Source organism: Solanum tuberosum, unplaced genomic scaffold, assembly GCF_000226075.1.
Source record: "Solanum tuberosum cultivar DM 1-3 516 R44 unplaced genomic scaffold, SolTub_3.0 scf00080, whole genome shotgun sequence".
NCBI lineage: Eukaryota > Viridiplantae > Streptophyta > Magnoliopsida > Solanales > Solanaceae > Solanum > Solanum tuberosum.
Window position 1 is genome coordinate 68,583 of NW_006239007.1, and position 16,443 is coordinate 85,025.

At 34.7% G+C, this 16,443-nt stretch overlaps 3 protein-coding genes across 3 annotated transcripts; 1 reads left to right on the forward strand and 2 right to left on the reverse strand.

The window, feature by feature from the left end:
• Positions 1-5,950: 5,950 nt before the first annotated feature.
• Positions 5,951-7,624, forward strand: LOC107060436 (pentatricopeptide repeat-containing protein At5g41170, mitochondrial-like). Its single transcript, XM_015308398.1, has one exon. The coding sequence runs from the start codon at positions 5,993-5,995 to the stop codon at positions 7,406-7,408; it is 1,416 nt and encodes a 471-aa protein (XP_015163884.1). The 5' UTR covers positions 5,951-5,992; the 3' UTR covers positions 7,409-7,624.
• Positions 7,625-8,101: 477 nt separating this feature from the next.
• Positions 8,102-11,997, reverse strand: LOC102585586 (probable serine/threonine-protein kinase NAK). The gene is made up of 5 exons (XM_006346610.2): positions 11,810-11,997; positions 10,647-11,319; positions 9,989-10,246; positions 9,701-9,820; positions 8,102-8,942 (listed from the first exon to the last, which is right to left on the reverse strand). Exons 2-5 carry the CDS (start codon positions 11,298-11,300, stop codon positions 8,319-8,321), a joined length of 1,656 nt encoding a protein of 551 aa, XP_006346672.1. The 5' UTR covers positions 11,301-11,319; positions 11,810-11,997; the 3' UTR covers positions 8,102-8,318.
• A 3,473-nt stretch (positions 11,998-15,470) lies between these two features.
• Positions 15,471-16,442, reverse strand: LOC107060428 (retrovirus-related Pol polyprotein from transposon TNT 1-94). Its single transcript, XM_015308393.1, has 3 exons — positions 16,205-16,442; positions 15,646-16,092; positions 15,471-15,553 (listed from the first exon to the last, which is right to left on the reverse strand). The coding sequence occupies exons 1-3, from the start codon at positions 16,440-16,442 to the stop codon at positions 15,471-15,473; spliced, it is 768 nt and encodes a 255-aa protein (XP_015163879.1).
• Position 16,443: the final 1 nt, after the last annotated feature.

The window sequence follows — 16,443 nt, forward strand, 5'->3', positions numbered from 1 at the left end:
TAAAGTATTCTTAAAGGTGTCTCCATGGAAAAAGATTATGAGATTTGGCCAAAAAGGAAAACTTAGTCCCTGATTTATTGGACCTTATGAGATACTTGAAAGGGTTGGACCAGTTGCATATAAATTAGCTTTGCCACTGGAGTTAGACAAGATCCACAATGTCTTCCATGTTTCTATGCTCAGAAGATATCGTTTTGATCCATCTCATGTTCTTCCAGTTGAATCTATTGAGGTTAATCCTGACTTGATGTATAATGAAAAACCTATTCTAATTCAAGCTCGAGAAGTAATGAAACTTAGGAACAAGAGAATCCCCTTAGTAAAGGTACTTTGGAGCAACCATTCTGGAAAAGAAGCTACCTGGGAGAGAGAAGAAGACATGAGGATCCAGTATCCGCACTTGTTCCGGGACTAGTGTCAGGTAAATTTCGAGAAAAAATTTCTTTAAGGGGGAGAGAGTTGTAACACCCCGAAATGCTAACCAAGAGTCACGTGTCGATACACCATTGCTTAATCACTACTATATGTTTTATTAATTACTACAATATGTTTTATTCTCATTTTGGGAACTTGAAATTTTGTGATAATTGAAAACCTGCTTAACATAAATTGTGATCGTAATTTAAGGTATTGTATTGGGGTATTTGCGTAATATTCTAATTAGAATTATGTATAACTTGAAAGGGAGGTGAGGGTTATACCTATATATATATGTATACATTTTGGGCAGCCAACCTTTTTTTGGAGGCAGTTGTGCATGTGATAAACATCACTCTTGAGACTATATGTTTACACCTCCTCTCTAGTGAAATTCGTGTTCCTTAGCTCTAAGAAACCTGGTGTACTCTCTCTAACAATATTACTCTCAAAATCACAAGAGAAAAACTTGGACCTTTTGGCTGGAATTCGATATACACCCTTCTCTTTGGTGAGTAGTCGAAATCTGCTTTTGAGCTAAGTAGTGTTTAGTACTTTTGGAATATCTCGTTCTATAGAACTCCCTTTTCAGTGAATAAATATGTTTTGGAAAGCTCATTCGTATACCTACAACTCTTATGTTTATGTAAAACTCTAATTTAGCTGTTATGGATTCGAAATATGGGACGCAACATAGGACAAGTTTTGTCCAGATTTCGGATTTAGATATCCTGTATGAACAACTGTTAGTGTATCGATGATATCCTTTTGTACAAAATATATTTTGCGGTGATTCTTGATTGTTTGCAACCTTAAGAGATGTACCTACATCTTTCATGAAGGATATACAGTCCAGTTTTGCCGTTTTCCTTTTCAAATCTAAGTTGCGACATGAGGTACTAGGCTGGCCAGAATTACTATTTTGGGAGCATAGTCGTATTTGTACAGGCTAAGCTTACTTGTGATGATAATCCTGTTTTACATTAACATTATTGAGCTACTAGGGATTAAATAAGTTATTTAATTTTATTTTAAGGTTGCATATACTCGTGAACAAGTTGAGGACCTTGATACGTTGGTTGGTCTACGGTTTGAACTCTTGAAGTTGTTTTGGACTGTTTCTAAGCTAAACGCTGAGGTTTGTGTATAAACTTGTACCTGCACTCTTTTAACTGCTGGTATATGTGAAAGTTGATCTTGGTACCTTGGTTACCTCTTGTCACTTTTCCTTGTCGTGTCGGTATCCTTTAAGACGTTAAAAACTCTTGTGTAACTCGCCCACTTGTACGGATTGTTTGATCACTTGGCACTCTTGTTGGGACCTTGTCCTTCTTGTGGCTGTGACTTTGTCACTATTGGCATGCCTCTTGATTCGGATCATTTGCCAACTTGACTCTGGATTTTTAGTCCGTCTTAAGAATGGAAGTTGTCCATTTTAAGTACGAACTAGAGAGCCATTTTAAATATGGTTATTGGTTCTCTTGATTATTAGGTTTTGACCCTTCTTGATACAGGGCGTCGACCCTTTTTGATACCTGCTTGTGCTTGGTGTGACGACATGATGTATATATTGGGCGAGCCTTGTTGTTGAATCTCTTGGAAAACTGTGCTATGAACGTTCTTGACATTTGGATCTTTAAATATCGAACTTGATACTCTTTATATATTGTTTACTTGATTTATTTATTATGTTCAATTATGCTGCCCATGACTTGAGAAAGGTCACTTGGTGAATCTGAGGGCTCCGAACCTATAGTTTTTGCACCACTAAGCTATATGCTTAGCGATAGTTGTTTCTATCGTAGGGAATGTTCGAGAGGATGCATGAAGTTGGCCATTGGAGATGGAGATTTTGAGAGCCTTAAGGAAGATCACATTTGCATATATGCATCTATATTTTGTATAAACCTTGAAACTTGTACATGATCTATGTGTTGTTTATTTACATGAAATTTTGAGGACTAATTTGATCATGTCACCATGGGCTGTAATATAAGTATGTCTATATGTTTTGTTCTTTTGGGCTGTGTAAATCCAAGTCTTGTAATATACGAAATTTACTATTAGTTTTGAATGTTTGTGTGAAGCATGAACCGACTGATTTCGGTACTCGGAAGTTGGTAATATTCTTGTTATCTCATCCTTAAGTGTGAGGATAATATATGCATGAAAAGCTCGTCAGTTATTTGCTTAAATTATTCTGGGAGGGTTTTTCCGTCATAAGTTAAATTCCGCGCCATGTCAATTTTAACATCAAATAAATATTTAAATGGGCAAGATGTATATCCTTAACTAAATTGTTCATTATGAACTTAATCCCTCTACTAGATTAAAATCAATATGGCCATAGATAACCTCTTTTAAATGTCACAAGTATTTAATTAGATTTCTTGTTTAAGTGGTACTATCCTTTCGAAAGGGTCGCTACAGATTCATGTTCCTATCACAACTCATCCATTCTAAAATTATAAATAGGGTCCTCATAATTCAGAAAAAGGACCAAGAATTCTTAACTAGAAGCTAGAGAAAGCTCGTGGTTTCAAAAGTAGCAGATTTCTCTACAAGTTCAAGAATTCAGGCGATCAAGATCAAGACCACCGGATTCAAGATCAAGCTCGAAGCCTTGAATTCAACTATAAGTCAAGATAAAGTTCAAGTTCAAGTTCATAGAAGATTCAAGAACAAGCTCCAAAGCCCTTGAATCCAAGATCAAGATCATCAAGTTAATGATCAAATCCACAAATCAAGATCAAGACTATAAGATTCAAGATCAAGCTCGAAGCCCTTGATTTCAAATTAAAGTCAAGATAAAGTTCAAGCTCATCAAAGATTCAAGAACAAGCTCCAAAGCCCTTGAATCCAAGATCAAGTTCAAGTCCATAATAAGTTCATCAGATCCACAAATCAAGATCAAGACTACAAGATTCAAGATCAAGCTCGAAACTCTTGAATTCAAGTATGAAGTCAAGATCAAGATCAAGATCAAGTTCTGATTTATCAAAGATTCAGGAACAAGCTCCAAAGGGCCTTGAATCCCAAGAACAAATTCAAGATCAAGCTCAAGAGCCCTTGAATTATATCTGAAAAGGCGAATTAAGAGGAATCATAGAGTTTGTAACACTCGCACTTTGAAATTAATAAATACGATTGTTGCAATACTTTTCCATTCTTGATTATTATTTTCTCGACGCGAATTTTACTATCTACACACATACCCAACGTTTATATGAGAAAAAGGTATAAAAATTATCTCAAACAGAGCTCTCTATCTCTCAAAATTTATTTTTTAGTGAATTAAAATCAATATAAAATTTAACCTTCAGGGACCTTCACTTCCATGGGCCCCTCTTCGCTCTAGCGCGACACCTGTGGATCCACTTCCACACTTGTGGGTCCTCTGTTGTGGTCCTTCCTTCGTTACGATGAAGCCCCAACAACGACTAGTTTCAATAAAAAGATCATAACTTCCTTATACAAACTTGAAATGCGGCAATTATTTTTGCTATGGTTTCCAAATTACGATACAGATCTAATGGTTCAATACAAATACCATTTCAAGTTGGTTTACGTTAAGTGGTACCATTAAAGCTTAACACGTTTAAACATCAATCTTCGAACAAGCATTCAAAACTCATTTGAGATCCTCTGGACGCAAATGAATAGTACAAATAGATTATAAAACATATTACAGACTTGTTGGAATCATCAAATCACTCATTTGAGGTTTTCTTGACCAAAATTTGATCATGGTCAAATTTAACTTCCTCAAAACTCAAAAATTCAATTAAACGGCCTAAATCACTCCCGAACATACATCATGACCCGAATCAATCATTCAACTAAATCAAAAATCACTTCTGGAACCTAACAGAACTATCAGAACTCAAAATCTACCTCACTTATCTGAAATATGACTTTAGTCAAACTTCTTAAATTTCAAACTTGAAAATCTCAATCAATCATTATTTGATCACCTTGAAAATTGTGTCACCCATTCTTGCAAGTCATAAATAACATAATGAAGCTATCAAAAGGTTGAAAAAATAGTTTCAAAAGGAAAAACCTACCATGCAAGTCATTACATCACCGACCATTTAAATATTATTCATTGATCTAGAACAGACAAGAAAAATACCCAAACTGTCGAGCAACTGAAAATAGTAGACCTCATATAAGCACTCTCAAGCAAAAATTACATCGATACTACCGCTTATTCCCCCTAATCGTTAGAGCCTCTTTGTTTTAGCTCCTAAGATTGTACCTCCATTATTCCAAACCAAAACTCCTCAAAACAAATGATTTTCATATGTTTGAACTATCTTTGTTCGCAAAATTTGATTTGATCATAATTCATAAATCATAGTTGTCAACATAATCGTTTCATCAAAATCCATCATAGACACCACAATTTGATAAATGTAGCTGAAAAGAAATTGTGGGATATAAAACATAATAATTTTTTTCCTTTTAATAAGGATTATTGTAATAAAATGTAATAGGTTTTAGATAATTGTGGTATCATTTTTTTTTTATCATGACTATCTATTTGTTGCCTCATTTATATCTTGACAACTAACATGAACACATTATTATTCTTATATTTATCTATTCCATTCTGTCATTCGCTATTTTTATTCTCTTATTATTGACTGAAGTCTCCTAAATATATAGTCAAACCTTCCCTTCTGCATTCTGCAAAAAAATATTGTTGTCGTTTAAAAAAAATTAGATTTTGGTGTCTTCTTCAAAATTGCAAAGCATTTCAACAAGTTATCATTATGTTGAAGCAACACAACACTATTTCGATATCATTATATCAAATTCAACAACACTATTTCGAAAACATTGTATCAACTTATCAAATTATGCGTAACACTATCTCAATATCATTATATCAACTTCTCAAAATTTTGAGTCAGATTTTATTATTTCTAATTTTATATTATATTTTTTAAAATTAAAATTTGCATTGTTCACATTCTTATTTAGAAGGTCTGCATAGACAAAATGTCATAAATAGTCCCTTAACTATACTTTTGTTAGACTCAGTCCTTCAACTAATCAAAAACTTATTAGATTTGGTCCATTAACTATACCAAAGATATGTTTTTGAATACTTAAATTACTAAAATCGGTGAGTGTATAGTTCAATGACCAAAGTTAATAAGTTTTTGAATAGTTACAACATTAAATCCGACAAAAAGTATAGTTGATGGACTATTTATGACATTTTCTCGTCTACATGTGTACTACCATCTTCAGACCTCACTTCTTCTTCTTCTTCTTATTATTATTAGTATTATTATTTAATTTATACTCCCTCCGTTCCCTGATCCATGCCTCCTTGGCACATAAATTGAGACAGTGGGAGTATATGTTAAGCATATAGAAAAAAGAGAAGATTAAATATCCCTCTAGCCTCTATGAGCTCCCAAACCAAAATTTCACATTCGATGAATTTGGATAATTTATTAAGAAAATATTTATAAATATGAAATAATACGTTTGATAATAATAATAACCTATAATAAAAGTCTTGTAAATTGCTCAAAGTTTTTGCTATTGCTAAACTGCTATGCCTTGTTCAGCTCTCTCCCCTAGCCAAGTTCTCTCCCCTAGCCAGCAACACCTGGTTTTCTCTGTTACGCCTCTACTATCCACTTCTCTAAACAAAAATGGAACCCAGATTCACTTTGCTCACAAACAAACTTGCACTCCTCTATTTCTTGATACTATTAATCCAGATGTTGTTCAAGCTTCAAAAAATGGTGGGTTTCAAACCATATCTGATTTCAATCATCAACTTGCATCTTTAGTTTTAGAAGATGAGTTTGAGCTAGCTTTGAAACTGACCTCATCTTCATCATTTTATGCATTGACACCCAATGAATACACATACTCAATTTGGGTCAATTTGTACTGCAAAAAAGATGACCCTGAAACAGCCAAATCCATTTTAGGTCACATGTTGGAACATGGGTTTCAACCAAAAGTTGAAACTTTTACAACTCTCATCAATTCATTCTGCAAAGCTGGAAAATTACAACAAGCCCATCAGGTTTTTGATGTTATGGGTCAAATTGGATGTGAACCCACAATTCATACTTACAATTGCTTGCTTAAAGGTCTTTGTTTTCTTGGTAGAGTAGAGGAAGCCTATGACTTGCTTATGAATATCAAGAAATCTAAGATAAAACCTGATATGTATACTTATACTGCTGTTATGGATGGTTTCTGTAAGGTGGGTAGGTCCAATGAGGCATTGGAATTGCTTGAAGAAGCTATGGAAATGGGGTTGACCCCTAATGTAGTTACTTACAATACTCTGTTTAATGGGTATTTTAAAGAAGGCAGACCTTTAGATGGGATTGGTTTGTTGAGGAAAATGAAAGAGGAAAAATGTATGCCTGATCATATCACTTACAGCACATTGTTACATGGGTTGTTGAAATGGGGGAAAATTGAAGCTGCTTTATCGATTTACAAGGAGATGTTGAAACTTGAATTTGGGGTTGATGAGAGGATGATGAATACGTTGTTGAGAGGGTTATGCAGGCTATCTAGGAAACAGAAAGAACTCTTACAAGATGCATATCAAGTGTTTGTAAAAATGCGGAGCCGAAAACTGGTTGTAGATCCTGTTGGTTATGAGCTGGTTATTGAAGCTTTTTGTAGTGGTAACAAGCTGGATAAAGCACTGGAGAATTTGTATGAGATTGTTAGAATTGGGAATTCTCCCAAGGCATTCACCTTCTCTAATCTCATTCGTGTACTTTGTTTGGAGGGAGAAGTTGAGAAGGCGGCGTTAGTTTTTGTTCTTATGATGAAAGATGGAAAGTCTCCTAGTAAAGTTCCATTTAACTTGTTGATCAATGAGCTGAATCAAAAAGGAATGATATTGAATGCTTGTTACTTGTATGGTTTAGCACTGAAATGTGGGGTGGCGACAAGAAATAAACCGAGGTATATTCGCCGGGGGATGAGATTTTGAATTGAGGATTCATATAATCGACTCGAACTTACTTGAATTAATTCTTAGTTTATTTTGATGGCAAGCTTTGTTGTAAAGAGGTTTTTAGTATATTTACTGTAGTATAGGAAAATTGCTGCAATTACTGTCTCATCTGCTGAAATTGAAAATTGAGATGTATAGCTTCCTCACCTTGTTAATGGTCCTGTTTTTCCAAGTTTTAGAAACTTAATGATACAAGGACTCTTGAACATTCACCACAGTACCAGCTTACAAATAAAAGATAGCTCGGTGCACTAAATTTTCGCTATGGGTCTATTGTACGCAACACCACCCTGCATTTCTACGAGAGACTATTTCCACAAATTGAACTCAAGATAACAACTTTACCAGTTCCACTAATACTCCCCTTCAAAAGATACAGCAGTAGCATGCTTGCACCAGCCTCACTGCTGTCAAGTTGAAAACATCTCTTTTCATGCCTATCGCAAAATTCTTGTTAAATATTCTTTGAGATACCTTATTATCCAAATTACCTTCTTTTACAGCACTGAAGCAACAATTGCTCTTTAAGATACCCTTCTTATGCAAATTACGTTCTTTTACAGCACCTAACCTGGATTTTCCAATCATCTTCTCTTTCTTTTTCCTTGTCTATTTCTTTTCCAGGCAGCGGCGGTTGTAAGCAAACAAGAAAAACGATAACAAGCAACATTAATATCTCCCTCAGGATCTCGATTAGGGAACACTACTTAAACCAAATGGATACCATATTTACAAAATGGCATTCCCCACATCTTCTCCCATGAGGAAAGGGAAGGTGGAAAACCATGTGCTTATCTTCTATATCTTTTCATGTAATCACTTGTCAAAAGGGAAGGGCCCAAAAACGAAAAAAAGCAATTTGAAGAAAAAAATGCTCTACAATCGATCAAAATCCTTCGACACTAGACCTCCGAACAGATGAAGATGATGGCCTTCGGTTTTCCAATCGATCAAAGTCCTCCATAGAGAGGATGGAGGAACATGAAGGTAGAGACAGCAGTGGAGCAGCTGTCCTTGTCGGAGAAATAGATAAAGGGTGGGTTGGTGGTGAAGGGGTGAAGCTCAATCTTGATGTTGGGGTAATGATTCCATTTAGGCTCGGAGACTTTGACATGCGTTTTACACCAACTGCCCATGGCTCTTGAAGAGGAAACCTAGAAGGGTACTTCATCACTTGTACAGCCTTGAGTTGCTCCACTACAGTTCTCATGGTGGGCCTTTCAGATGGATCCTTTTGCAGACATCTTTGAGCAATATCAGCCACTGTTCTTGCTGCTTTGGCAGGGAACCGACCTTTTAACTGAGGGTCCATGATTAGCGATAATCTACCGTCATCAGCTAGGAAAGGCCTGCTCCACTTCACTAAATTCCTCTCTTCCTTTGGATGCCGACTGTCAAAATTCTTCCGGCCAGTCAGCAGCTCAAGAAGAACAATCCCAAAACTCCAAACATTGCTCTTCGGAGTTACCAATCCTCGCTCCAGAGTCTCCTCAGAGAGATTTGCCAGGGCCTGAAAAACTCAATATTATTAACAAGAAAGTTCTAGGATCTTTGAAGAGGTCACAGAGTGTGAACAACTTCAAGCAGAACACATGCTAAAATGCCAATTAGACCTAGCGAGTGGCACAAATACCTCTTTTTCTTTTAAAATTCACAAAGATGAAATATACATAGAGCAAATACTAGTTAGGAGTTTGGACAATATTTGGTTGAAGTTGAAAAAAGAAAGAAGTAATTGAAGTTTACATTGAAAAAATAAATAAAATTTGGAAGTCAAAGTCATGTTTAATCATGACTTCCAGTTGAATTTGGAAGTTGAAGTCATGTTTTGTCAGTGAACTATTATTTCACTTGAAATACTCCTCAAACAAGTTTTTCGATATCAAATTCTCTATCTCAAGTTGGAGATAATATAATGGACAAAATAGTAAAACCACAAACTTTGGTTTATTTCAGGTTCAAGTTGAACTAGTGAAACAATTTTTATGGCCAAATGGGACACAAACTATGGCTATATGCAGCTATTAAGAACCACATCCAATAAACATGAGCCTCAACTATTACACAGAACCTGCATAGTTGCAAAGATCCTATTCATTTACACTACCAATTAGTGGTGTAGTATACAGGGTATGCTGATATCACACTGATCACTATGCCCAGGCAACTACTAGGCGACCCCGATTGTTAGTGGAACTTTTAAGACCAGGGTGTATGATAGAGAGAGAGAGATGAGTGTTCGGCAACTGTTAACATAGGAGAACTTACAGCTGAACTGCATGATATGTCTGTCTCTTGTATATGAGTAATGCATCCATATCCCGAGAGCTTTGCACTGCAATCCTTATCAATTTGTATATTTGCAGTGGAAAATTCATGGAACATTGCCTGTCACAGGAAATAAAAAACTTAGCAATATATAGGCCTACCCCTATATAAAAAAATGGAGATTCCTCAATAAAGAGACACAAAGGTAACATGGAGTAATACAAGGTTGCATAGAGAAAATGAAGGCAACCATGATTAGACTACAGGTTTAGGAAGCAGCATTGCCACCTGAAAAGGTCCTTCCTCATGCAGGAATGTGAGACCTTGAGCAGCACATAAAGCAATTTTCGTTCGAGCATTCCAGTCTATCGGTGGACCATCTGACCTCCCAAACAAAAGCCGGTCTAAGCTTCCATGAAAAAGCCTTTCATAAACCAACATTCTGTGCTCGGAACCTTCCCGTGCATGGAAACCAATCAGTTTACAAAGTGATGGATGTTGCAAAGAAGCTAGTGTGTTCACCTCAGTCACAAATTCCTTCAACCCCTGAAAAGCCAAAAGATAGTGACTCTTACAAAACTCATAAAGAATTGTAGAAGCAAGTAACCTGCCAAATTGTATCCTAAATTTAAACCAAGAAATTCAGACCATTTTTTCCCTGACATGATCTACAAATGAAAATTTTCAATACAGTGTGACGCAGGAGTTGCATCCCAGAAATTCAACCTCTGGATAGCAACCTTGCTTCTCTAAAATTACATATGTTAGATGATGAAGAAACAAAACCACTAATCTAGCCAAAGTATGAGCCTTCCCAATATTAGATATCACATGGCAATCAGAAAAAAGATGCCGACCCCCTCCTCACCCAATCAAAAGGAAAAAAGAGAGGGGGGCCAAAAAATGATAAGTACACGCAAGATAATTCAAAGTCAATAAATCATACCTGCGAAGAAGGATGAAGCCGGGTTACAGTGGCTTCAAGCTTCTTTGTACCAGTTGCATCATCTCCAAAAGAAGCTCTGTAAATAACAGAAGAGAGACCTTCTGACATACACCGTTCAGGTGAGAAGCGGTGGCAGGCAGCAGCAAGTTCTTCAAATGAGAAGTTCCTGAGTGCTCCAGTAGAAGGCAATGTTGAAGGCAGTGTAGGAGGCAGTGGCAGGGGTCCAGAGGCATTTAAAGGACCGCTGGCATTGCCAACTTTAAAGCTTCCCATAGTCTTGAGAGTGGCAGCGGCACTCTGTGGAGATGGAAGAGGAAGAGGCTGAGGACTTGGTGATTGGTACTCCTTGATTGAACCAATACGACTCTTGAACTCATCATGTTCCTCACATTCATTTGATGCTACATCTTGTTCTGCTGAGTCCAGGCTAGATGGGGCAGAGAGTGCCCGCGCCCTACTGCTTGTAACTCTATTACTCGACTGTACAGGTTTTACTCTAGTTCTAAAACTTGGAGGTGCCGACTGCAACGACCGTGTCTGCACTTGAGGCTCGGGCAATGCAGTAGGAGAATGTTCCTGAGGATTCACACGTTTGATGTGAATACTCTGTTCAGACTTCTTCTTCTTACTTTTTAAAACTGTGAAACAACCCATCTTTGTTGTTTATACAGTCCTGCCAAATCAGTAGCATAAACAAACTTACAATTCAATCGCGAAATACGACCACACAACTCAATTTCAATTTAACCTTCATGTTTTACAAATCATCAAATCTAGAGAATTACATAATTCCAATATAAACATAACTTCCTAGGTTCCAAACACATGAGAGGCAAAAAATCAACAAGCGAACAAACGGATATACTAAATAAATAAAATTATCTAAATTCCAACAAAACAAAAGGTGATACGCAATCAATTACAACATACTGGCATTAAACATATAAGCCGTGAATTTTCAAAACAATAAAAGAAAAGGCCAAAATTGTTCTTCTGAATTTGACATTCAAATTGAATAGGATGATCCAGTAGAAATTGTGTTTTTTTTCTTGGAAAAGCAGAAATAATAATAAACTTATCTAAACAGCAAACACAAAGATCTTTGGCAACAACAACAAGGATTCATAATAACAAACTAAATTATCAATTCATAGAAAACGAACCTTGAAAAATTGCGTGCTTCAGCAAATTGTATTGATCGATGTTTGAAGTATTGTAAGGTTTAACGTTTCGATGAGCTAAGAAACCCTAAAGAGAGAGGAGAGTCAAATGAGAAACGGCAGATTGATTTTTTTGAGAGAGAAAAGGTTGATAGAAATGGAGTAGAAAGAAGCAGTAGTCAAACACTCAAACCCCCATGAGTAAATTTCTCAATTAAGAAACATGCCACTTTATTCTTATCTCATCACAAAGACTCTTTTGCCCCTATTAACTATTTTTTCCATAAAATTAAACTAGCAAATTTTTCAATTTAAATCATTAATTCTCTTTTCCTTTTTTATTAAAGGAAAAATCACCCCACCTAATACTCTCTCGGTCCCTAATTACATGTCTATTTTGACAAATCAAGAAATGACAAAATAATTTTATCTATTATACCCTCAATTAATTACTTTGAAAAAGGTATAATTTCTTGAAAATCTTAAATTTTTAATTCATTCACTTCATAATTAGTAGGGGTGAAATAGTAAACTCACTATGTCAATAATTGTTTTCTTAATTATGTTCCCTCATAAAAACGTTTCATTTTCCATTCAATCCTATTTTGAGCTAGACTATACCAAGAGTAGTTTATTTTTTTTACTCATTTCCGTAAAAGTTGGGTAAAATTTGCATTTGTTATATCATATTTGAATTTTACTTATAAAATATTATATATATTATTATTGTTGTTGTTTTTTTTCATTTTTGTTCTTTTTTTATTTATTGAAAATCCATACACTTTTTAAATTTAAATTTGTGATTTACAATAAAACTTAGCTTAAATAATGTTGATTGTTGCCTCATTTCATCTTTGATATTTTTTATTAAATTTTGTTGTGGATAATCTTGTATTTAAGTAAATTTAATATCACAATAAAAATATAGCCAAATATTGACTTATTCGCTCAATAACATGTCACTAGTACAATTTAAATAAGATAACTAACTATGATCATGACTCTAATAATTTAAAATGATTTATTAGTCAATAAACCTTGATAATTTTAGCTTACTTGTATCACTAAAATTGATTGGAAGGATAAGTAGGCGTTATACTATAAATTTTAAATATTTTTATTTTATTTTGAACTTATGAAGTTGAAGTTTAAAATAGAATATTTGTAAAAAAAAAAATGGGAGGTGCCTGGGCTCGTTCCTCCCGATAAAATAGAAGGACAGCCGGTGTTGAAGCTTACTTGGAATAATGTTCATGCTTAATGTATGTTAATATAATTTTAAAAGTGAAAAGTGAGTTGAAAAACAAGTTATAAGTTGTTGTCTAAATTCAAAATACAATCACATATATTTAGAAATATTTATTTAAATACTATTTTTTAAAGAGAAAAAGTTATTTTTAAACTCCGTTTTAATTTATTTGTAATATTTTAACTTGACATGACATTTAAGAAAACAAAAAAAAATTAATCTTCTAATCTTAATTTAAAATATATCAATTCTTTAATCTTTTATTTTTAATCATATCATGTGAAAATTAAAATTAAGAAAATAGTTTCATTAAAATGAAATTTAAAAAGTAAATCAATTAAAAACAAAAATTAAATAAATTAAAAACGAATGAATGAAAATAATTTTATCAAATGGATTCTAAGAACACTAAAATATGAAAAGGTTGTAGGGACATGATTGTCAATTAACGGTGCTATCAAAAGAAAAAGTACCTCGAAATTCAACTAAGAGGGAGCCCTCGATTAAAGTGACAACCCCAGTCAAAGTTTGGAAAATTATTAGTGAGAACAGCAACATAGTAATAATAATTACTCCCTGTATTTTTTTTAATCCCTACTTTTCGAGAATTAAATTATATGAATTTTAAAATGATATTTAATCCATATTTTTATAATATTAATGTAAAATATAATAAGTTATAATATTTTAATAAAATTTTAATATTTAAATTTAAAATTTAATTTATTAAATTAAAATAACTTAATAAACTTTAAAAATTAGTCCATTTAATTTTATAAAGTGAAATGTGACATGAAAAAAAAGAATGAATTATTTTTTCTTTTTGGGATGAAAGATGGTTTTCTTTTTGTATTTTCTTGGCGGTCAAAGAGACATTAGTGATGAGACTTTTGACTCTCATACATTTGTTGTGATTGTCTTATGGCAAGGAGATCGATTACTTACGTTGCTAATTCAAAAGAACTCTTTGGGCCCCATTGACATCTATGTTTTGTCCTTTTAATTTGCAGTGCAATCATACGCTTCTCGTCGTTCTCTCAAAATCCGAACCCACTTTTATTACCTATTACAATTTAAAATATTGGATCATGTGGATACCTAGTCGATTCTAATTCGATAGGCCAACACTTACCATCCATTCCTTATTTTATAGATTTATTAAAGAGAATATGTGATAAAGATAAATAAATAAATAAATAAATAATAAAATCCATCTTATCTTTATTTACAAAATCGTTTTCCATTTCCCAAGTACCTAGTTGTTATATCCAGTTTCATATTTTTTTTTACTTTTTCTATAAAATAATTATTTTGTCCTTCTCCATAGTTGTGTTTTGCTTTATTTGTGATGTAGGGTTGGTTGGCATGGTTCCCAAAGTGTTGGGGGAGTGATTTTAGCGGTTTTTTAGGTGATTCATTTTGAGAGAGTTGATTTAGTCAACATTTCGAGATCTGAGTGTCGGATGGTGATTTTGTCAGTTCCGGAGAATGTCAAATTTAGGCTAGTAAAGGGCTAGTTTGGATCCCGAGTTTTAATTGTGTGGAATGAGCATAGGATGAAATGTTGGGAAAGGCAAGGCACTAACAAGAATGCCAGACAAGATAGCAGTGGAATAATATCAAAATCTAAACTTTCCCTTTTAATTTGAACCAAGAGAAGACAAACCAAATCAAGCAATATGAAGAATGGACAGCAAGTATATCAACCAAACTAAAGTAACAAGATAAGAATAAACCAATCACACAAGACACAACGATTTATGTGGAAAACCCTTCAACGTGAAGAGTAAAAAAACCACAGGACCAAAAGCTCCACTATAAACACCAAGAGTTACAAAATTGTTCTCCAAAATTGGCCACAAAACAAGCGCCAAACAACGAGCAACAACAAATCAAGATTGCACCAAAACTAGAAAATTAAAGAAGAGATTTCACCCCAAAACGTGCTACTGTTCACGCCCTCAAATCAGAACCTACAGACCTCCAAATTCGTTCTACACCGTTGAATTGCAAGAAACAGATGTGGAGAACTCAACAAGTCTCTATTAGAGTCCTAAACCCTTTCCTACAAGAAAAGGACTAGCTAATCTTATACCTTTTCCTAAAAGGAAAACTTATTTATGGTAAGAAATCACGGCAAATAAAACCCAATTCTCCCCCTCACAACTATGTGGAGGAGATCGCCATCCCGGCGATCATGCAACAATCCTCAAACTTCCCTCTTGGCAAAGCTTTAGTCATCATGTCGGAACCATTATCATTGGTATGGATCTTTTCAAGTTCAAGCAACTTAGAATCCAAGACATCTCGAATCCAATGATACCTCACATCAATGTGTTTAGACCGATCATGAAATGTAGAATTCTTGCCAAGATGAATAGCACTTTGACCATCACAATAAAGCACATACCTCTCTTAAGCACAACCAAGTTCCCCCAAAAATCTCTTCATCCATATCAACTCTTTGCAAGCTTCAACAGCAGCAATAAGTTTAGCCTCTGTAGTAGATAAAACAACACATTTTTGCAACCTAGATTGCCAAGACACAGCTCCCCTGCAAAAGTAATCAAGTAGCCTGAAGTAGACTTACGAGTATCAACATCACCAGCCATGTCTGAATTAGTGGAGCCACAAAGAATAGGCTTCCCTGTACCAAAACACAAACTCAAACTAGAAGTGCCACAAAGATATCTCATAATCCACTTAACAACATTCCAATGCTCTCTTCCCGGATTAGAAAGAAAACGACTAACAATACTAACAGCATGAGCAATATCTGGTCTTATACAAACCATTGCATACATCAAACTGCCAACAACTGAAGCATAAAGAACTTTCTTCATATCTTCCTTCTCACCATCACTGGAAGGACAATGTCTAGTACTCAATTTGAAGTGCATAGCTAAAGGTGTATTGACAACCTTAGCGTTGTCCATGTTGAATCTACAAAGTACTTTCTGAATATACTTCTCTTGTGACAACCACAACTTCTTAGCATCTCTATCACGGACAATCTGCATGCCAAGAATCTGTCTTGCTGGTCTTAAAGTCTTTCATAGCAAAAAACTTATTCAACTCTTTAATCCTGCAAGCATTATGACCAACAACAAGCATGTCATCAACATAAAGTAAAATGATAATAAAGTCACCATCAGAGATTTTTTGCACAAAAACACAATGGTCTGAAGAAGTCTTCTTGAAGCCCTGCTGACTCATTAAAGAACCAAACTTCATGTACCATTGCCTGGGAGCTTGTTTTAAGCCATACAAGCTCTTCTTCAATTTGCAAACATAATTCTCTTTTCCCTTGACTTCAAAACCTTCCGGCTGCTCCATATAATTTTCTTCATCCAAGTCACCATGGAGAAAAGCAAGTTTAACATCCATT